Here is a 24,260-nt window from a genome sequence, read left to right on the forward strand (position 1 = left end):
TTCTCCCTCTCCTACTCCCCCTGCTTATGTTCCCTTTCTTGCTGTCTCTCTATCAAAACAAAACAAAACAACTTAGTGATTCTATCAGAGTAACCAGTACATAACACCTAGATAACACGGACTGTAAATCCCCCATGTTTCTATTACTCTCTATCAGTGCGAAGACCCTAAACAAAAAGGACATACACAATAAACACAAAGGAGATCAGGAAGAGCTATTTTAATTTTCTATTAAACATTCTTCCAAAAGCATTATTTTACCCCGTATCTTACTAAGTTATAAGAAATAACATTAGCATTAGAAAAAGCAGGAAGATAAATTATATGTGGATAATTAAACTAAATTTATATGAAATAGGAAAATGAGAACAAAGGACTGAGCACTTTGCAGATAGTTTAAAAGCTGTGCATCTCAAAGCAAGCTTTATTTGTTCAATTATTTTTAACAACAGCGTTTTATGACCAATACACTAATTTTTTTTTCAAGAAGGAAAGTCATTTTAAAAATGTTTTTATTTTAAAAATAGGCCTGCATTCAGTTGTAGATTTTTTTCCCCCCAAACTCTGACCAGATTTATTTTGATTTGGGAAAAAATACCATACAGTGGCATGAAATGCAAAATTTCAGTCTTTTTTAAAATATCTCAGTACAGAGTTTTAAAAACTATCAATGGAAAATAGATTAAGTGCACAACACTAATTACTGGCTAGCTCCTGGCATTCGGTTTCTCCCCTAGTTCTCCAGAGGAAAACTTAAGTTGAATCTTCAGCAGAATGATCTTTAAATATACTTTATAAGCAAAATGAGAGCTTTTGTTTACATAGTTTTTAGATTTTGCTGTTCCTAATTTTATTCTGAAACTCACTGTTACCCCAAACCATAATTACCGTATTAACTTTGTAATGCACAGTTGTATGCAATTCAGCTAGCAGTAGTACATCATCAGGCTCTATCCACCCAGAGCTTCAGAAAATAGGACTGGTCACACCCATTTAAAAACAAATCTCACGCTATTTGCCAATGTGTAGTTTCCATCTAAGTTCTGACAATGAAGTATATGGGCAGATATCTATATATCTCATCTTAATTTGCAAAAGTTCTTCACAGCTTAGCTTTGCCCGGCTGAAGCTGAAGATTTTGTAACTTCATAGCCAGACCCATGTTGCCAGTGATTTTCAATTTGCCTTGAAAGAAGGCCTGTAAGAAGAAAGAAAATTTATTACTTGGTGTTTTTTTGTTTTGTGATTGCTGATATTTCTCGACGATCCAGCCCTGAGATCATTTGACTTATCCAGGTTTTTTAAACTTTCTTCAAAATATGAAACTTGGCTTTCTGGGACAGATTTAAAACTAGATTCCTCAAAAGGAAAGCTTTGTAAAAAGCATGCTTTACAAAGAGCAGTCAAAAACCACATCTTTCCAAGATGTCTTCTCTTAGAAATTGAGGCTACCTTTATCTGCCTTTGTCACCGATGGTACATTCTCCAAATAGGAAGTGAAGTGGGTTCATACTAGATGGTTTGTTTAAAAATACTACATGTGTGGGGCACCTGGGCGGCTCAGTGGTTAAAGCCTCTGCCTTTGGCTCGGGTCATGATCTCAGGGTCCCGGGATCGAGCCCCGCATTGGGCTCTCTGCTAGGCAGGGAGCCTGTTTCCCCTCCTCTCTCTGCCCATCTCTCTGCCTACTTGTGATCTCTCTGTGTCAAATAAATAAATAAAATCTTTAAAAAAATAAAAATAAAAATACTACATGTGGATCAAGAATATGAACTAAGGGGTGCCTGGCTAGCTCAGTCAGTGGAGCATGTGACTCTCGATCTCTGGGTTGTGAACTCGAGCCCCACAGTGGATGTAGAGATTACTTAAAAATATAATTTTAACAACAACAAAAATATGAAGTAAAATTTTCAGTAGTCTGCTAGGAAAAAAAAGCACAGGCATAACACACTTAGATACTCTTGGGATTCAGCACAATGTGGATGAAATGTCAGCAATTTTGTTTCCTTTTTTGGTCTACATGATAAAGGACTGATCCCTACAGAGGGAGGACAGGCAGCCTGCTGAGACTGAGGGGCTGGTGTCAATCTTTGGCTCAAGAAGAAGAATCAAACCAATCCGAAGTGCAGAGCCACAATTTGTTCCATGTAACAAATGCCTAGGATTAGATCACTTGATGCTTGCTAAATTTATCATGTAACAAAATCCTGGGAAAACTTTAGAGAAATAATAGCAAATTTGGGAACAGAGGATGATTTCCCTGCTATGATCTCAGTCTTTTAACTCAACTGTTAAAATAAGGAAAAGCCAGATGAAAAAAGTTTCTAGTAGTCTCGGCTTTTTAAGCACATATATTAAGAAGTTAGGAGCTCTTCTGCCTTATACACGCGAATGCACAGAACGCTGCTTTTTCTACACCTTCTGGTAAGGGTGACTAATTCCTTTCTTTTTTTCCCCTCCTCTGTCTGGACAAACTAAATATTTCCTTTCTATATGGCACACAGCCTTCTGTCTGATGACTTAAAGGTCAGGTGTCTCAGAACACAATATATTTAACATATGTTCTTAAAAAAATATGGACCAGCAAGTACCTAAAAGAGAAACTCACCACCTTTCCTTTTTTTTTAATTAAAAGAGAAAATGACTTTTTATTTGCTAATTATTATAGAGAAAACACGAGTCTTCACCCTTTAGGGCATGCAAACATAAGGATCATTTTAATCTGGCTCCTAGGTGTTCTTCGTGTGTGCTTTACACTGGAGAGACACTGCTGTGTTTCTGAGAGACACTGCTGTGTTTCAACTGTAGCCAAACACTGAAAATATAATTTCCAATGCATTTAATGGTTTCCAGTCAAATCCTCTAAGCATAAGGGAAGACCATTAGCATAGTAACAGAAGTATCTGCGATTTTTATCTTTAATTCCTTCGGGTGCTAACAGGTGTTCAAGAAAAATAAGCTGATTCTTTGCTCCCCTAAATGGGTGGTAAACAGATAAACTGAGAACGCAGGTAGCTGATGTGTGAAGTCTGATCACCCTGCCAAGAAGTGCATGGAGTGCACAGCGGAACGAGGAGCAGTGGCTGGGAAGGAGGAAGACAGCCAGCTCCTATACTGGTGGCCTCTGTCTTGTCCAGAATTTTGGAGCAGGCTCCGTGAGTGGAGGTGTCCATGCCAGTGGTGTCAAGGAAGTTGAAACATCACAGATGCAAGTCTCTCACTTGTCAAAGCATCAACTGAAACAGGTTCAGTTGCTTAGAGAAAATATTTTAAAAAGGAATACTAGTGTGCGTCAGATTTAGTTATTTTATCCAGTCTTTTGGATTACCAGGCGGCTGTAGGAATGAGACCTAAAACAGATCAGGCTGAGGCAACAGAAAAGTCCGTTCACAATGCAAAGTAGCATCTCAGTTTCTTTCTGTTTTTGTTTTTTTTTTCCTCTGGCTAAAGAAAGCTCAATGTATCAAGTCTGTTCAACACTGGGTGACTAACAAGTAGAAGACCCTCGATGACTGGGGACCAGGAAAACCCATACATCAATACACTTCAATACAACTTAATCCAGCAACTGGTTAGTGAAAATCTAAAAATGTCAGGCACTGTGCTAAGTTCTGGAGACATGAGGACAAAAAAAGATGTGGTTTGTTCCCTTGAGACACTCGTGATCTAATGTTAAGGAAATAGGCGCATCGTGACTAATCTAATGTGACAAGTGCTAAGCTTGCTTCCAGTAGATGGTCCAGAAGAGGGACTGGCCACAGTTCTTCTCAACTTGTAAGGTGGTCTTTGGGGATAACATCTGAGCTAATTTTGAAAGAAAAGGAGTTTGTCAGGGAAGGCAGTTCAGACAAAAAGAGCATGAGCAAAGACAGGAAATGTAAAAGGTCATGCGTTTGTTCGCATCGCACTCCCCCTGGACAGCTCCTGCTCTCCACCTGTGCACTGCTAACTTCTGGTCATTCTTACGACTCAGTGTTTAAGTGTCACTTCCTCTGTGGGACTTTCTTCGATGGTCCAGGGAGACATGGTGCCCCTCCACCGCCGTCCACAAGCTAGGCACGGCACCCTGGGTGGATATTCAGATACACTCACTCTTTTACAGAATTGCTTCATACCACATCGTGAATGCCCTGTACAGGAGAACTCTTTCCTATTCATTGGGTACTTCCGGCACACAAAGACAGTGCCTGGCACACAGCCTGTGACACAAATGTTTGTCATTTGTTAAGCGAATGTTTTAGGGAACACTGAGTTTTGTGGGTTTGACCACTTTCCACTTTATGGTATGAGGCTGAGGCAAGACATGAAACAGTGGACTAAAAGACCCACCGACTAGGAAAGAAGCTCCATCATACTTACCGACTGAGGATTCATTTTACCAGTCATCAAAGCCAGTAAGTCGGAGTCAGCCATTGTGATTGTGCAGTCAGCCTTCTTATCTAAAACAGAGATATGTAGGACAAGAAAGGAGAAAAGGGGAGTATTCAGTTTCACGTACACACTTCAGTCAAAAGCCACCGACTGCAACAGCTCGCCTCCAGCACCGGAGCAGTGTGGGGAAGAGGGTACTCATGTACTCTTCAATGGCACACTGGTAAAATGTGACATAAATTACAAGCATCCTCAATAGTTAACAAGAGGGAATTGATTAAGTTAATCACTGGGGCACCTGGGTGGCAGTCGGTTAAGTGTCCGACTCTTGGTTTCGGCTCAGGTTGTGATCTCAGCGTCATGAGATTAAGACCTGTGTTGGGCTCCCTACTCAGCGTGGAGTCTGCTCGAGATTCTCTCTCCCTCTGCCCCTCCCGCTTGTGCTCTGTCTCTAAAATAAACAAATCAATCTTTGAAAGAAATCAGTCATCATATTCACATAATGGGATACAATGAAATCATTAGATGATGTGGAGCTACATTTACTGACCTGAAAAGAGGGTCACGTTATACTCTAAGTCCATGCATGATACTGTTATACAAGCCAGTTACAAAACAAACCGTGAGCATGGTCCCACTTTTGCTTAAAAACAGATATTCAATTATATATATATAGGAAAAAACATCTATAAACATAGACACCACTGTATTAATAGTAGTTACGGTGGCGCCCAGACTCGTGACCCCTGTGATGCCTGCCTCTTGTGTTCATGCCTTTGGATGTGCCCTTGAGTATGGGAAGGACCTGTGACTTGCATCTAGCCAAGAGAATCTGGCAAAGGAGATGAGATGTCATGCTTGTGGTTCTGTTATGCTATGTAAGAAGACTCTGTCTTGCTGGCAGACTCATTCTCTCTCCTGCTGGCCTTGAATAAGCCTCACCAAAAGTGACCCAGCTGGCACCCTAATCTTGGACTTGGGTTCCAGAACCGTGAGAAATAACTTTCTGTTGTTTTTAAGCTATTCAGTCTGTGGTATTTTGTTACAGCAGACCAAACAGACTAAGATAGTAGTAAGTTATTAAAGCACAGCATGCCCATATTATTAAATAGTTAAAACAAGACCGAAAGGTAAAAGTTTTTTTGTTTTTTTTTTAAAGATTTTATTTATTTATTTGACAGAGATCACAAGTAGGCAGAGAGGCAAGCAGAGAGAACGGGAAGCAGGCTCCCTGCTGAGGAGAGAGCCGGATGCAGGGCTCAAGCCCAGGACTCCGAGATCATGATCTGAGCTGAATGCAGAGGCCCAACCCACTGAGCCACCCAGGCACCGCAAAAGGTAAAAGTTTTTATTATATGTCTTTGAACTTAAGGATAGACCCTAAAAAGACTGAGATTCAATGGCTATTCCATCTTTGCTTCTAACAAAATTTTCTTATTAAAAATGTGTGAAGGAAAAAAAATGTGTGAAGCTTTGAAAATGAAGGGATTTAAAGTCCAAAAAATTCAGTTCCCATGTAGATTTATATCACTAAAGAGCAGGGTAGAAAAAAAAAGCTAGCAAACTGAGAGTGCTGGGCTTGATTTATAGTTGGACTTGATTGTAATATTTCAAGAAAGGACTCTCAGTCATTGAAAAGTGAGTTTAGCGGCACCTGGGTGGCTCAGTCAGCGTCTGATTCTCCACTTCGACTCAGGTCATGATCTCAGGATTGGGAAATTGAGCCTCATGTAGAGCTCCGTCCTGGGCATGGAGCCTGCTTAGGATTGTCTCTCTCTCCTTCTCCCTCTGCCTTCCCCTCATTCCCCCTCTCTTTAAAAAAAAAAAAAAAAAAAAAGGTGTGTTTAGGAAAGTCTATTTCTGTAATTATCAGCACTTATTGCTCACTTGTTGTCCATGGACTCATTTGATCTTTATAAGAACTTATGAGGATTGGAGAGCTCAAAGAACTTGCTCACAATCACACAGCTAAAGAAGAGGTCGAGCTAGATCTGAAAGCAGATTCTTGCTGCTAAAGCCCATAACTCCCAAGCGCTATGGTTTCTGATTTGTTACAGGAAGGATACAAACATTGCACAGCTCAGTTTGTTGTTGTTAAGTAGGTTCCAAGCCCCAAGTGGGGCCTGAACTCACAGCCTTGAGATCAAGACGTGAGCTAAAATCAAGAGGGGGATGTTTAAACAAATGAGCCACCAGGTGCCCCAACAGCTCAGTTTTAACTGGGCCTTCACTAGTTCAATAGTATTTGATGAATCTAGATGCTTTCTCTGTTCCCCCAAGCCCTTCTGCAGAGTTTCAAGAGAAGTCTCACGTGTTCAAGCAAAATTAATGTTTAATATATGTATTCGGGAGGAACCAATGATTTACTAAGCACTTACAACGCTAAGGTGCTTTACATATCTAATTTAATGCCCACGACAGCTCCATGGGTAGAAATTATTCTCACCATTTTCTAGATGAGACAAGTGGACTCAGAGAAGGTATATACCTACTAAGTGGCAGGGCTGTGGTCTGAGCCCAGTTTGGGTGTCTCCAAAGGCTATGCTCTTTCTACTGTACCTTGGGGATACAAGATGCTCAGGCCTTCTATATCATGTTGCCCGTAAAGGGGCAGGGTTGAGAACTCAAGTCAATGCTGACAGGGCAGAATAAATGAATGAAAGCTAATGTGTCATGTTAAGATTAATCAAAGTTGGCTTCCTAGAGATATGCTGTATGAGTTGTTTTAAAGGAGAGGAGGGAGGGGCAGAATTCATAGACACAGACACCTAGGCAGGAGGAAAAGAGTATGAAAAATGCATATTAAATCTAAAATTTTTAATATAATCATCATTACCAAACTCTTAGACTATAAGCAAATGAAATACTTTTAAGGAAATCTTACTTCGTCAGCAGTAAGTAAACCTCTCAACACTGTGCACTTGCCAAAAGAACTAGCAATTCTCTTTAAGACGCTAGTTCAAACTAGGACAGGTTATTAATGCTTTAACATAGCTGATCTCTAACAAATGGGCATTTGTTGGCTGATGTAAACGGAGCTGGCTATTTCCAGAGGTGGCTTTTACTGGGTAAGTCCATATTTTAACACCACTCCTAGCTGCCAACAAGTGTCAGTTTCAGCAGAAATTACCTTGCTCCAGGGTAAAATCCCTTCAGGTCTGGGATGGGGCACCTACTATGGGAAGAGCTCACGGCCAGAATACATATACAGGGAGTAAGGTTTTTTAAAATTATTTAATAGCTTTCCATACGCTTATTATCTTTCATGACAAACAGTAATAAAAAATAGGAGAAAAAAATTTTTTAATATCACCTTATCATCTGCCTGGGAGTATCAGAATATAATCCGAAAATAACTATTTTCTAAAAGTTCTTTTTATTTTTAAAAGCTTAAATCTAGATGAAGCTTCAGTTTTTCTTCCTACATCACATGAGAGTGGCAACTCATAAAATGCAAATTTATAGTTATTGTTCTGCCTACTCATTTTGACGGGGGAAGAAAGCAACTATATGTACTTCGGGAACTTTCCACCACATTACCATGCTGCCCACACAAGATGCCCTTACTACTGCCTCTTCGTTCCTGAATCTCTAGTTGATTCCTTATTCAACAGTGCCATTCAACATTTTCTCGTGTCCCCAAGCTCTAAACTCTATTCCAAGAGCTCTGCCAACCTCCCTTCTACCTCAAAATGCCCTGAATATTTATCTACCCTCTCAGAGAAAGAAGTATCATCCCTCCTTGCTACTTGCTAAAGCTAAATCCTCCTTCCTCCTGTGCTCCTGACACCATCCACTCCTCCAGGGCCTCCCTCAATAATGTATCAGTAACAAAACTCTCTCATCTTTTTTTTTTTTTTTTTAAGATTTTTTTTTTTTTTAATTTATTTGACAGAGAGAGACCACAAGTAGACAGAGAAGCAGGCAGAGAGAGAGAGAAACTCTCTCATCTTTAAGAGACTTCCTTCTCCGACATAGCTACCAGGTCCCATCAACTTCACCCCGAATATCCCGGCAACTACAATGTAACAGCATCTTCTTTTACTACTGCCAACATTCAGGTAATCCTTTTTGCTCACTCAGATGGTGGCAACATCCATCCTCCCAACTACTCCCTCTGCATCTAATTTATCCCTTTCCAATGCATCAGATCTAATGTACCAGCTTCATCCTCTAAAACACAGTCCTGACTTTCACTTTGCTACTTACAAAGCTTTAATTGGATTGACTGTATATCAAATCACTTTCAAAGTTCATAGCATGGTATTTTAAGCTTTCCAAAAAGGTGGTCCCAATACATTTTTTAAAGATTTTATTTATTTATTTGACAGAGAGAGATCACAAGTAGGCAGAGAGGCAGGCAGAGAGAGAGAGAGAGGGAAGCAGGCTCCCTGCTGAGCAGAGAGCCCGATGCGGGACTCGATCCCAGGACCCTGAGATCATGACCTGAGCCGAAGGCAGCGGCTTAACCCACTGAGCCACCCAGGTGCCCCCCATCCTATTTTTTAACTGCACCAGGCACGCAATCCAACAAAAGAAATGAACATAAAATGTAACCTGCTGAATACTTACTAAGCATCATTCATTCATTTTGCTGTTCATTTTTTAATTATTTATTTCACTGAAGGCCTACCATGTATCAAGTATTACTGTGGGCAAGGGGAATGCAGCAGTGAACCTAACAGGCAAAAAGCTCTGTCTTCATGCAGTTTACAATTCAAGTGGAGGAGAATGACAAAAAGGAAACAAGTAAAATATTATAGAGTATATCAGATGGCAGTTAAGTGCTATAAAGAAAAATAAGGCAGCAAGGGATAATAGGAAATAGTTAACAGGGCTGTGATTTAAAAGCATTAAGGCTGGGGCACGTGGGTGGCTCAGTCAGTTAAGCATCTCGCCTTTGGCTCAGGCCATGATCCCAGCATCCTGGGATCAAGCCCCACACTGGGCTCCTTGCTTAGCAAAGAGCCTGCTTCTCCCTATCCCTCTGCCTGCTGCCCCTCCGCCTGTGCTCTATCTATCAAATAATTAAGTAAAATAATTTTTAAATAAACAGATAAAATAAAAGCATTAAGGTTAAGGAAGGGCTCACTGAGACGGTGACATCTGGGCAAAGATCCAAAGGAAATGAGGGAACAAGTCATGAGAATATTAAGGGAAGACAATTCCAGGCAGAGGAAATATAGTAGAAAAGCCCCTAAACTGGGAACACCCCATGTTTCAGCTATGGCAAAGAGGCCAGGGTGACTGGAACAAAGTAAGGGAGAGTAGTAAAACAGAGAAAAGTGGGGCCAGATCACATAATGTCAATATAAGAACTCTGGCTTTTACTGAGTGAGCTAAAAGCTTTTGGATGGCTTTGAGCAGAGGAGAGTCACAGTCTGACTTAAGTTTCTAGATAGATAGACAGTAACTCCAGCTGGTGCATGGAGAAGAACTATAGGGGGCAAGGTTAGAAACAGAGAGACCAGGCAAAAAAAATGATGGAGGCTTAGACCAAGGTGGCAGTAGTAGAGGAAAACAGAATTTGTTGATGGATTAGACTGTGAAAAGAAGAGTTGATGAGGACTTCAAGGTTTTTGTACCAAGGAACTAGTAGGACGCAGAACCAATTTATGGGGATGGGGAAGATGATGGGAGGAATACATAATTAAAGGGGAGCAGGAGCAAATCAGGAATTCAGTTTTATACATGTTAGCTTCAGGATACCTATCAAGTATCCAAGTAAACTTGTCAATTAAGCACTTGGTTATATACCTGGAGTTCAGTGGCTGAGTCCATGCTGAAAATACCTGGGAGTCAGTAGTGTAGGGAGGGCTTTAAAAGCACAACACTAGAGGGGATTCCTAGGGAGTGAATGGAGAAAGAACTGAGCCTTGGAGCATGCCAACATTAAGAAATTTGGAGATGAGGAGAAAATAGGGAGAGAGGCCAGGAAGGGACATCCAGTGGGTAAGAGGAAAGAGTAGAAACACAATATGAAGGCTGAGAATGAACCACTGAATTTAGCACCATGGTGGTCACTGGTGATGTTGACAAGAACAGTTTTAGAACAGGGATGCAGATCAAAGCTGCCTGGAGTGAGTTCAAGAAAGGCTGGGGTGAGAGGAAGTGGAAACAGTGAGTACAGACAGAACGTCTGAGGCCCTGTAACCGTGTGCTGGAAGCATGCGCTTTACAGGATACTTCAGAGAGAATTCTCTTAATCTTGGCATCAACCCTATGAAATAGATACCACTTATTATTCCCATCTACAGTTCAGAAAAGTGAGGCTCAGAGAAGTTAAATAATTTGTTCAAAGCCAGAATTGGTGAATGGCAAGGCCAGGACCCCAACCCAAGTTTGTCTAATTCTAAAGACTAAAACTGGCAACTCTGTGATGGAGCTTCCCAATCTTTGGGAGGAGAGAGCTGTGACACAAGTTCCTTTAACAAGGTCCTACACCTCTGAAGCCAGCCCTTTCGGGAAACACCAAAACAGACCCCCATTTCCCCTGGCGTACGTCAGGGCTTCTATAAATGAAGGCGTCACTGCACTGACCTGAGTTAGGAAGCACTGACCCTTTGCCATTCTTCACATCCACCACCCAAGTGGCTTCTTTACCCTCAGGGCCATCCTTCACCTTGAAGGCAAAAATACCACCGATTTTCTTCACAAACTCTTCCCCTGCCTGGAAAGGAAAAACAAAACAAAACAAAAAACATTGGAATTATATTATGTTTGTTTCTCTGGCTTTTTCTCTAAATTGAATGTTTAAACAGACACATGACGTGGGCAGCGGGGCCAGCAGCAGTCCCTAAGCTCTCTCAGGATCTTTACCCAGAAAAATCTGAACTATAGCAGGCGACAACTCCCTTATCTGCCAAATCTTTTGTTAAATTCAGCTTTCTGGATACAACCGGTGGAAGAAAAAGGAGAATGCAGGTTGCACAGCAGTAGGTTCTGTAAGTAGTTTTCCCTTACCTCAGTAATTTTTTAAAGATTCACTCTGGCCTGTCTGAATGCGGGAACCCCCCCATTCTCTCTTTTTTTGCAGGTAAATTCTTTTACATGTTTCCGGTTTCCCACAATCAAAACAAAGATAAGGAGTTCTGAGAGCAGTCTTTTATTCTGAGGGGGGTGAGGGAGCTGACAACGTTTTTTCTGGATTAGTATAAAGAATTATACAAGTAATACACCAACCACCAATTGCTTTTGAATCTTAAGGGAATGAAACTGAAAAGATAACCTCAGATCCATATCTCTGTAGGCTGGTTTCCTTTCTCCCTCCCTCTTCCCTTCATTCCTGCTTTTTCTTTCATCACTCCTTACAGAAATACTTATTGATCACAACAATGATTGGCACCAGACACTGTTCTAGGTACTGAGAATACAGAAGTAGGAATCAGAAGGGTAAATAATCAATATGATCACTACAATCATTACGACAACACTGGAATAACCGGAAGCACAGGGGACTAACTAAGCTAAGGCAGCTGGCAAGGTGAAAAATGAAAAGATGACAACAAGCTCACATATGTTTCCTTTTTTTTTTTTTTTTTAAGATTTTATTTATTTTTTGAGAGAAATCACAAGTAGGCAGAGAGGCAGGCAGAGAGAGAGAGAAAGAGAGAAGCAGACTCCCTGCTGAGCAGAGATTTCGCCCTGGACCCTGAGATAACAACCCCAGCGGAAGGCAGCAGCACAACCACTGAGCCACCCAGGCACCCCTCACATATGTTTCTTAAAAAATAAATTAAAAGGGCGCCTGGGTGGCTCAGTGGGTTAAGCCGCTGCCTTCGGCTCAGGTCATGATCTCAGGGTCCTGGGATCGAGTCCCGCATCGGGCTCTCTGCTCAGCAGAGAGCCTGCTTCCCTTCCTCTCTATCAAAGAAATAAATAAAATCTTTAAAAAAAAATAATTAAAAATGGTAATTCTACTGCAATTACTTTCTTTTTTTTTTTAAAGATTTTATTTATTTATTTGATAGACAGAGATTGCAAGTAGGCAGAGAGGCAGGCAGAGGGGGAGGGGGAAGCAGGATCCCTGCTGAGCAGAGAGCCCAATGTGGGGCTCAATCCCAGGACTCTGGGATCATGACCTGAGCCGAAGGCAGAGGTTTTAACCCACTGAGCAATTACTTTTCTTTAAAGAAACACATTTTTGGGGTGCCTGGGTGGCTCAATCAGTTAAACATCCAATTCTTGATTTCAGCTCAGGTCATGATCTCAGGGCTGTGAGATGGAGACCCATGTTGGGCTCCGTGCTGGGTGGGCATGGAGCCTGCTTAAGATTCTCCCTCCCTCTCCCTCTGCTCCTCCCCTTGTCCTCTCTAAAATAAATAAATAAATCTTAAAAAAACACATACATTTTCTGTGGAAAAAATAGGATATGTTGATAAACAACAAAAAAAAAAATACAAATCATTCATGATTTTACTACTCAGAGAAAATAATATATTGATATAAATCCCCTCCATCTTTTTTCTCTGCATGTTTTCATAAATGGGATATTTATTACATACATGTTTTATAATCTACTTTTATGTTTCATATCACTATCCTCATGTCTGTGTCATTAAATATTCTTCTACATAATTTTAAATGACAATATACAGTCTTCATTTGTGTAAATGAATTATACTTCATCTAACCAATACTCTTGCTTGATATTTAGATTCTTACTTCTGGGACTTGTAACAATGCTAAGAATAATATTCTTACATCTAAATATTTTTACATAGCCTCATTAATTGAAACTTAAATTCCTAGAATTAAACACTGCTAATTAATAACACTGCATCTGAAATCATCATTGGTTTGAATTCCTGCTCTGCCATGTCCTTCATAACCCAGAGCAAGTTACTAACCCTCCCTGAACCTCAGTTTTCTTCTTATCAGTGAAACTGAGAAGACAAGAGCTACTGTCATAGAATTGTATGATATTTAAAGACCCACAAAGCACAGCCTAAGTTCTCAATGTTAGCATTTTGTTGTTGTTGCTGTTTTTATTTTACTGTATGATCTGTGTGCTATTCCTATGCCAATGTTATAGCTTTATAATGTACTTTATACCTTGGTAAAATAAATCCCCATTATAATTCCTTTCTTCCAAATATTCTTAGACTTGTTTTGGACATTTTGTCATACATGTACATTACAATAATTCAGTTAGTTCTTCTCCCCACCAAAATGCTGTTGGATTTACATGGGGTTACATAAAATCTGTTAGCTCAGTTTGGGGAGAACGTCTTTACAATATTAAGTCCTCCCATCGATGAATATGGTATATCTTCAAGTTTTTTTTGATGTCTGTTGGCAATATTTTGTCAATTTTTTTCCATTCAGGCTTTTATACATTTCTTACCAAGTTTATTATTAGGTGTTTATATTTTATATGGCTCTTAATATTTTTATTCCATTTCATGAGTGGATTATTGCAAATATATAAAAAACATATTAATCTTAGAATGTTTATTTTAGAACTGACTACCTTTTATAATTTCTAATGGTTTTTATTCCCACCTTCTTTATTTCAGCCTTACATTCCTGCAATTAGACACAAGATTTTTCCTTTTAGTATAATATCCATTTATTTTTTTAACTTATTTTATTTAAATTCAATTACTTAGCATATCATTAGTTAACAATTAGTTCACATATCAATTTCAGATGCAGAGTTCAGTTATTCGTCCATTAGATATAATACCCAGTGCTCATTACATCACATGCCCTCCTAAATGCCCATCACCCAGTCACGCCATCCCTCCACCCACCTCCCCTCAGTTTGTTTCCAAGAGTTAAGCATTTCCTATGGTTTGTCTAATATTCATTCTTTTAAAAAAAAGATTTAAGTGTTTGATATGTTTAGGCACTGTGGTATAAGTACCTGAAATACTCAAATAATTATTATCCTTGAGAAACTTGCATAGACTGATTATCAGATACCAACCTCTGTTTCTTTCTTTTTTTTTTTTTTTAAGATTTTATTTTATTTATTTGACAGAGAGAGAGATCACAAGTAGGCAGAAAGGCAGGCAGAGAGAGAGGAGGAAGCAGGCTCCCTGCGGAGCAGAGAGCCCGATGTGGGGCTCGATCCCAGGACCCTGAAATCATGACCTGAGCCGAAGGCAGCAGCTTAATCCACTGAGCCACCCAGGCGCCCCCAACCTCTGTTTCTATGTGAGCACAGAGCCTGGCCTAAGTTTGTTCTTTCTTTTTGTTGTGTTTTGTATTTTAGTATATTCAAAGTTGTGCAACGACCACCATTATCTAATTTTAGAATGTTCTTATCACCTCTAAAAGAAATTCAGTCACTGGTAGTTGCCCCCCTTCTCCTCTCCTGCTAGCCTCTGGCAACCACCAATCTACTTTCTATATCTGTGGATCTGCTTATTCTGGACATAATCATGTAAGTGGAATCACACAATACAAGGTCTTTTGTGATTTTACTTGCATCTTTCTTTTTTTTTTTTTTTTTAAAGATTTTATTTATTTATTTGACAGAGAGAGAGATCACAAGTAGACAGAGAGGCAGGCAGAGAGAGAGGAGGAAGCAGGCTCCCTGCAGAGCAGAGAGCCCGATGCAGGGCTCGATCCCAGGACTCCGAGATCATGACCTGAGCCGAAGGCAGCGGCTTAATCCACTGAGCCACCCAGGCGCCCCTACTTGCATCTTTCAATTAACCAAATGTTTTTAAGGTTCACCCAATCCACGCTGAAATATGTATCAGTAATTCCTTCCTTTTTTATGACCAAATAACACTCCATTCTATGGATGTGGCATATTTCATTTAGTCATTCATCAGTTGCTGGTTGCTTCCCTTTTTAGCTATTATGAATAATACTCTATGGACATTTGTATACAAGTTTTTTACATGAACACAGGCTCTAATTTTTCTTAGGTATATATTTAGAAGTGAAATTTTCTGGGTCATAAAGTAATGTTTAACTTCATGAGAAACTACCAAACTATTTTCTAAAGTAGCCGTACCATGTTACAGTCCTACACCAGCAATGAATGAAGGTTCCAATTTTTCTACACCCCACAGACTTTTATCTTTTTATTTAATTTTTCTATTTAATATTTTTAGGTTTATTTAATTCTTTTTTAGTAACTTCTACACCCAGTATGGGGCTCAAACTAATGACCCTGAGATCAACAGTCACATGCTCTTCTGACTGAATCAGCCAGGCACCCAGGCTTTTGTCTTTTTAATGTTAGTCACCCTAACGGATGTGTCAATCTTTTTCATATACTAGATAACACACCTGAACTTATTCAGAAACAAGAAGCTATTCTAAAGCTATTCTAAAAATATTTACTCTAGGCCCACTTATCTCAACAATCACGGGGGCATTTCTTACATGTGGGTGTCCTGGAATTAACTACCAATATTTTCCAGTTAAACCTAGAAAGCGAAACTTCTTGTGAGACTTTTATTATTTTTTTAAGATTTTATTTATTCATTTCTCAGAGAGAGAGAGAATGCACAAAATGGGGGAGAGGCAGGCAGAGGGAAAGCAGGCTCCCCGCTGAGCAAGGAGCCTGATGTGGGACTCAATCCCAGGACCCTGGGATCATAACCTGAGCTGAAGTCAGACACTTAAGGACTGAGCTACCCAGGTGCCCCTCTTGTCAGATTTTTAAAGAGAAATTCTCTCATTTTGGCTTCCCTTAAAATATCTCACTCAAATTATTCTAAGTTAGCTTTAGGAAAAATTATTAATGACAATAATAATCTTTTTAGGGCCATAAAAATTTCAAATCCTTTTATGTACATTATTTCTTTAATCTCCATAAAACCTTGTAAATAGTTGGACAGGTACTAATATTAGCTCACTGAGCAGAAAAAACAACTGAGGCTCATAAAGGTTAAGAACCCTTTGGGCTATTCTATTTATTTATTTATTTATTTTTTCATTTTCAGCGTGACAGTATTCATTGTTTTTGCACCACACCCAGTGCTCCATGCAATACATGCCCTCCCCATTATCCACCACCTGGTTCCCCAACCTCCCACCCCCCGCCCCTTCAAAACCTTCAGGTTGTTTTTCAGAGTCCATAGTCTCTCATGGTTCATCTCCCCTTCCAATTTCCCTCAACTCCCTTCTCCTCTCCATCTCCCCATGTCCTCCATGTTCTTTGTTATGCTCCACAAATAAGTGAAACCATTATGATACTTGACTCTCTCTGCTTGACTTACTTCGCTTAGCATAATCTCTTCCAGTCCTTTGGGCTATTCTTTATCTTGTTTCCAAGGAACCCATCTAATATAACCCATCTAACACTAACATAAGCCATCTAACACTTCCTGGAGTGAATTTCTTAAATGTGGTTCCCAAGAGCCTACAGGAGGGAGGACTTTACATATCATTCAGGAGTCTTCATAATCTGAGGGATATGCATCTGTTCCTATCCTCCTACTTTTTTCATCCTCCTCAGGCTTTATGTTCCAACAATACCGGTCATCCTGAATTCCATAAACATATGAGTCTCCATGCCCTCGCTTATGCCCCGTCCCCGCTCACTCACCTCCTCCTATTCACATTCCCACCCCAACTGCATCAAGTCCTCACTCACTTGCTAATTCTCCTGGGAAGGCTTTTCTACCTGTACTGGACAATTTGATAGCCCTTTGCACATGCATCCATGTTTCTTATTAAAGCAATATTTTTATTGCCTGGGAATATCTCTCCCTGTCTACCTTCCCACTGAACTCTGTTCCCTGAAGGGCAGGGACATACAGTTCGTACATAGTACAACCAGAACTCAGTCCCAGTTTGGTTTAACTTCAAATTCAGCGCTCATGTTGTCTGACCATACCACACTGCAACGTAGATTACACCAATACTTCCAACTTAAGCCCAAGAAAACAGTGTATTTTCATAAATGAATTTTAAATTCAAGTGTTCTCCACATTCCTTGAGATCTTTTATCCCTCAAGTTTCTTTGAAGATAATCTAGAAGAGTGGGTTAATAATCCTGGTGTGGTGGGCCATTCAAAAGCCAGGTTCCTTTGAGGCCAGCAGCTCGTGAATGACTATTTCTAGGTGTATCCATGCCATCTGCATGCATAATGCCTCAGAAACAGACACCAACAAGTCAGAGCAGGAAAACTCCAGCAAACATTTAGAAATTCTACTTGGCATACTTGGAGAGAAATTATTCCCACCTCCTTAAAACCGATGTAGATTAATTTTACACTTGCTGTTACTTTTGAAGATCTGATCCTCTTATAATATTTTTCATCGAAGAAGTGAGACATGGTAAGGAAATGGACAGGGAGAGAGTTAAAAGAGGAAAGAAAATACACATTTGTTACGAAACTAAAGATCATTAATACTAAGAAAGTTCTAAGTGCCTCCTTCAGTGAAAAAAAAAGGTATTTCTTTCTGAGTAGGCAAAAGGTCAAGGAGTAGGTTCTGTCTCAAACTTAAGTGGAACAAAAAGTTAAGACAGAATTCAAAGAAGGGCAATGGGTATTGCTAACAGACAAAAGTGGAAATAAAATCTCTGGCCAGATTTCCTTTGCTAATGCAGAAAATGCATGAATTGACAAAAGATTCCAAGACTTTCACTTTCTAGTCCTCACAAACATTTAGGAACCTTACAGTCGTGGGAAGGAAACAAGCAGACAAGGTCCCCACAAGTGAGGTTACAGAGGGAGGAGAAAAGAATTAAAACGGGAGCCAGAGAAATGAACTGCAAAGCTAAAAGAAGACTGTGAAATAAAAACAGCACTGCTTTGTTAATCTGAATCATGAAGTATCCAATGATTGACATATAGCTTACCAGACACTCTAATTTTTCTAATTTTTTTTTATTTGATTGTTTTGGACAGAATAAAGTTAGGAAAAAAAAAAAACAGGATAACTTGGCAGAAGCAATTATCCTATGGGTTGCTCTGCAGGCAAATATTGGTGGCAAGAAAAAAAAAATCAAGCTGAGCCCTGATAGAGTCCAACTTCAGTTCAGTGGACACATATAACATAAGTAATTAAACAATAACAAGAGCAGCACCTGACTGGCTCAATCAAGAGACCATGTGACTCTTGATCTCAGGGTCAAGTGTTTAAGCCCCATGCTGGGGGTAGAAAGTATTTAAAAAACAAACAAAAACCCAATAATGAGAGTTTTTTCTCCTATTAGATTGGCAAAGGTTTTTACTTTTTAAATTTTTTTAAATAGATTTTTATTTATTTGATGGAGAGAGAGCACAGCAGGGGGAGCGGCAGAGGGAGAAGCAGGCTCTCTGCTGAGCAGGGAGCCCGAAGCAGGGCTCTATCTCAGGACCCTGGGATCACGACCAGAGTCGAACACAGATGCTTAACCAACTGAGCCACCCTGGCGCCCCAGACAATGGCAAAGATTTTTAAAAGACCAGCCAACACACAGCACCAGAGAAGGTATAAGGAAAAAACAATCACTCCTATGAATTGTTATGAAGTTTGTAAACTAGTACCCTCTTTTGGTGGAAACTTGGCAATACATACCAAAATACAAAAAACACATATCCAACAACTCAATAACTTCCCTTTATTTATGCTATGATGATCATGGCATTAAGTACTTAAAGATGAGTAAAAAAGAACATTTACTATACCACTATTTTACTTGCAAAACTTAAATACAAGCAATGTTTATTATAGGAGGCTAGTTAAATAGATGACACATAAATTCAAAGTGTACTAGGTGGTCATTAAAAGCTACAGTAAAGGGATGCCTGGGTGGCTCAGTTGGTTAAGCCGCTGCCTTTGGCTCAGGTCATGATCCCAGAGTCTTGGGATCAAGTCCCACATCTGGCTCCTTGCTTGGCAAGCCTGCTTCTCTCTCCACCTCTGCCTGCCACTCTGCCTGCTTGAGTGTGCTCGCTCGCTCTCTCTCTTTCTCTGACAAATAAATAAATAAATAAAATCTTTTAAATAAAATAAAATAAAAGTGATGGTAAGGATTTATATTTATGTGGATGGAACACTGTCAAGAGAAAAAAAGCAGGTTCTAAAACCCCCATGGTATAAACCCCCACGTAGGTGTATCCCCACAAAACAGTGGCAGGACAGACAGGTCTATAGCTCCTGGACCAGTGCCTGCCTGCCCAGAACCAGCAAACCTGTTCCTCTTTACCACAGGAAGGTCACTGATCATGAAAATCCTAGAAATACAGGGTTCTTTGCGAAGACATATCAGTTACACTAACTGTTTTCCACTCACAATGCAACCTATCACCTTAGATGTTAATAAATTCTTTGCGCTACAATGAAGGAGTTAGGACATATGCACAATGTATGTCTTTCACACTGTAGCACAGATGAAATACACAGCTCGACTGCTCTGAATTCTTTTACTTCAGCCCACTTTGGTCAGCTTAACAGATGTGTAATTGGAATTGTGTGACTGTAGTTGTCACACAAACAAGGGAAAAGGACTAGTCTTTCCTCTATAGTTCAGACTGTCACAGCATTTTACCATAGTTCTTTTTAGAACTCAAGTGTGGCGATTATTACATCCCTGAAATGTACTTTTACCAGAATTACAGAGAAACTATAAAAGACACTCAGAACTCTAAAATAAACTCAATACCTGATAGTATCATATAAATTTTTAACTTGTATCATTTCATGACAACACCAGAAATCTATATCCACTTTCTCTAGCCTCAAGGTCCTCTTGGCAGTATTTTGTATTAAATCTCACTTACCTCTTCAAGCTTCTTCTCAATCTCCTTAAAGACAAAATTTGCCTTAAATCCATCAACCGCAGAGCTGGTTGGAACAGCCTCAATTTGATGAGTTCTAAAAGAATGGGGGAAAGGACCAATTTCAATCCATGGAGTCATATATAGATACTAGGTTTTTCAACATTTAAGAGTAGTAATTTCCAAAACACTCTAAGAACAGAGGTGTTATAGTTCTTACCCAGAGAAAATCATAATTAAGTCCACAAAACAATTCAGCTTTTCTTCCCATTTTCTTCAACAAACACTGAATGCTCACTAAGTGCTAGGCATTGTCCTTAAAAATACAGCAAACCAGGGACACCTGGGTGGCTCATTGGTTAAGCCTCTGCCTTCAGCTCAGGTCATGATCTCAGGGTCCTAAGATCGAGTCCCGCATCGAGCCCTGCATCAGGCTCTTTGTTCAGCAGGGGGCCTGCTTCCCCCTCTCTCTCTGCCTACCTCTCTGCCTACTTGTGATCTCTCTCAGTCAAATAATAAATAAAATCTTGAAAAAAAAAATATATATATATAGCAAACCAAAGAAACTTACCCTCATGAAGCCTATATGCTAGTTGGGGAGAGAGAGACAATGAACAAGCAAAAAATAATAATAATAAAGGATACAGGGGCACCTGGGTGGTGTCTGACTCTTGGTTTCAACTCAGGTCATGATCTCATGGGTGTGAGATCCAGCCCCTGTCAGGCTCTCAGCGCAGCCGGGAGTATACTTGAAGATTCTCTCCCTCTGCCCTTCCCCCTACTCCTGTAGGCACGCTTACTTTCTCTCTCAAATAAATAAATTTTAAAAAAATAAAGAATACAGTTACTATGAAAAAATAATGGGGCACCTAGGTGCCTCAGTCAACTAAGCACTCAGCTCTTGATTTTGGCTCAGGTTATGATCTCACGGGTTATGAGATCCAGCCCCCCCATCAGGCTCTGCACTCAGAGCATAGCCTGCTTGCTCCCCCTCCCTCTGCTCCCTTCCAGTCAGCACAGCACCCCCCCACCTTCTCCTTCTCTCCCTCTAAAACACCATGAAGAAAATAAGGTAGGTTAAGAGGATACAAAGAAAGTATACGTGTATGTTGGGTGTTCTATTTATTTTATTTAAATTAACATAAATATTTTATTTAAATGAACATAAATTAAATTTATTATTAATTTCAGAGACAGAGGTCAGTGATTCATTAGTTGTATGCATCATTATATCAGGTGCTCTCCTTAATGCCCATCACCCAGTTACCCCATCCCTCCACCCACCTCTCCTCCAGCAACCCTCATCCTAGAGGTAAGAGTCTCCTATGGTTTGTCTCCCTCTGATTTCGTCTTAGTTTATTTTTCCCTCCCTTCCCCTATGGTATTTTATTTTATTTTATTTTTTTAAGATTTTATTTATTTATTTGACAGACAGGGATCACAAGTAGACAGAGAGGCAGGCAGAGAGAGAGAGAGAGAGAGAAGCAGGCATCCCGCTGAGCAGAGAGCCTGATGTGGGACTCGATCCCAGGACCCTGAGATCATGACCCAAGCCGAAGGCAGGGGCTTAACCAACACTGAGCCACCCAGGCGCTCTGGTGTTTTATGTTAGATAGCGTGGTCAGACAGGCCTCTCTGAGGAGGTGATATTTAAATTAGGTCTTCAATCCCATAAATGAGCTAGCCATGTAAAAATTTAGGTGGGGAAGCCAGTCCTAAACTTCTAGTATAAAAAACTTGAGGAAAAAACTAGCTTCGCAGTTAAAGGAACTATAAGAAGGCCAGTATGACTAGCGCAGAGCAGAGACGTAGAAGGATCTAAGGTCACAGAAACATGCGGAACAAAATAATAAGGAGCTTTAGAGATTATGGTTAGGAGTCTGGGTTTTAAATATAATGAGAAGAACCGTACAGTATAAGATACAGAATAGCAAGATACAATTTATATGTTAAAAAAAAACAAATCTGGCTGCCAGCTAGAAAACTGAAAGGCTGCAAAACAGGGCAGCAGCCCTGGCAAGAGATAACAGTGTTTAGAACAGTTACAAGAAGAGGCCAGACTCAAGATTTACATTTTACCTGTGACACCGAGAGGAATTTAGCAACCGTGTGCCTATTGGTTGTCTGATAGTTGGGGAACAACTATAGATAAATGATCTAATATAACAGAAGTGATAAGGGAACAGAAGGCTGGCTGCTGAACCTTCCCCTACCCCTCCCCCCCAATCCTGGGTGGGACACATGTGACATTCTTTAAAACCTTGCTAGAGGGAAAAACCTTGACAATGGCAAGGCATCAAGGCCTCTGGTATCTTGTAGGTCCTCTTTAGCACATGAAAGTTCTTTTGAAACCTCCCTTTTTCCTTACCTCCTCCAAGCCGGGAAGTATAACCTGCCACCCCTCACAACCCCACAGTATATAACCTGCCACCTCTCACAACCCCAGGGAATACAGCTCTTTCAGCTCATGGGTCCTGTCCCGGGGCTTTAATAAACTACCACTTTGCACCAAAGATGCCTCAAGAAATCCTTTTTGGTCACTGGCTCAGGACTCCACTCCACTAAACGTCTTCACCCATTATTCTAAAACTTTATCAGAAGGAACATAGTCTTTATAGCTACAAAGGCCTGCGTTTGAATCCCAAGCTGCCTCCACTCACTAGCTATATGATTCTGAGTAAATTACTTCAGCTCTATGCACCTCTGGTGGGAAGGGAGGGAAAAGGTAGAGAGGGCCAGTGACTTGGCATAATTAATTACACAGAATCCTGGGGACAGGGAGACACCTAGCAGAGCCCCCGGCCTATGGTAATAAGTGATAGCATGACTGGTATAGGCTCCAAAGCCTCATGCGTTAGATACAGAAAGAAACTTAGGGGTCTGAGGAGGAGGAGGATGTTAGGTAATTTCTCTGACAATACCACAGGCAGGCTGGTGGTGGCTGGGACCCAGATGGGGACAACACAGGAAGGATATATTTGAAGGAGTCAAGAGTACAGCGGTTTCTCGGTAAGTCTTTCTGTCTCTATCCTTTCTCCTTCCTTCTGTCTCTTTTTCTTATCTCCCCATCTGCCCCATCCATTTCTCCTTTCTCCTTCCTTTCCTTCCTTCTATCATTTCATAAATATCTAATGAGGGCCTGCTACATCCCAAGCATTGTTCAAGGTAGCGGGTGTGTAAGGGTAAACACGTCAGACTTAAGCCCTGTTCTGAGTTGATATTCTTCTAGTGAAGGAGAAAAAGGAGTATATAGACAAAATAACTCCAAGTATTAGGAAGCAAACAAAAAGGGGAACCGACTTCAGGGAGAGCAGTCAAGGAATGGTATCTCAGAACAACTGTATTTAAGCTAAGACCTTATTTAAACAAGAAAAAGAGCTGGCTATTCAGAGGAAACTGCAAAGATCCTGAGAGAGGAAGGAGCTTAATATGTTAAAAGAAAATAAAGCAAAACCAGTCACTAGAACACAGTAAGTTGGGGGGAGAGTGATAGGAAATGAAATTGAAAACTGGGCAGGGGCCAGATCATACAGGCTAAAGTAGGGAATTTGGGAAGCTACTGAAACGATTAAGGAAGTGAAATACAGTTGACCCTTGTACAACACAGTTCTGAACTGCATGGATCCACTTAGATGTGGATTTTCCCCATAAATATAGTACAGTAATGTAGGTATATTTTCTCTTCCTTATGATGTTCTTAGTATCACCTTCTTTTCTCTAACTCACTCTAAGAATACAGTATATAACACATATAACATACAATATGTGTTAACCGACCTTTCATGTTATCGGTAGGGCTTCCAACCAACAGTAGGCTCTTAGCAGTTAAGTTTGTAGGTAGTCAACTGCTTCCGGGAATTTTCAATTGCACAAGGGCTCAGCTCCACTAACTCCCACCGTGTTCAAAGGTCAACTGTAGTTTGTTTTGTGATTCTTACAACAGCGTGCAGAATAACTGGGGGCGGGGGCGGGGGTGGATGTGAGAACAGAGATGGGAATAGTAGTTAGGCGGCTGCTGGAATAGTCCAGATAAGAAGTGAGGGTGGTCTGGACTATAGTGGAGGTAGTCCACTAGTGGAAATGGAGAGAGGAAAGTAGATTCAAGTATATATATATATATTTTAAAGATTTTATTTATTTGTTCGACAGAGATCACAAGTAGGCAGAGAGAGGAGGGGAAGCAGGCTACCTGCTGAGCAGAGAGCCTGATGC

General features: G+C 40.4%; 1 protein-coding gene across 1 annotated transcript in view; it reads right to left on the reverse strand.

Moving 5' to 3' along the window:
* Positions 1-205: 205 nt before the first annotated feature.
* The window catches only part of SCP2 (sterol carrier protein 2), a 110,528-nt gene continuing 86,473 nt past the window's right edge, over positions 206-24,260 (reverse strand). The window contains exons 13-16 of the mRNA XM_046007295.1: positions 20,052-20,145; positions 10,912-11,041; positions 4,360-4,439; positions 206-1,198 (exon numbers count right to left, since the gene is read on the reverse strand). Coding sequence (XP_045863251.1) covers positions 1,103-1,198; positions 4,360-4,439; positions 10,912-11,041; positions 20,052-20,145 — 400 coding nt within the window. The 3' untranslated portion in view covers positions 206-1,102. The remainder of the gene's footprint in view (positions 1,199-4,359; positions 4,440-10,911; positions 11,042-20,051; positions 20,146-24,260) is intronic.

Source organism: Meles meles, chromosome 1, assembly GCF_922984935.1.
Source record: "Meles meles chromosome 1, mMelMel3.1 paternal haplotype, whole genome shotgun sequence".
Classification (NCBI taxonomy): Eukaryota; Metazoa; Chordata; class Mammalia; order Carnivora; family Mustelidae; genus Meles; species Meles meles.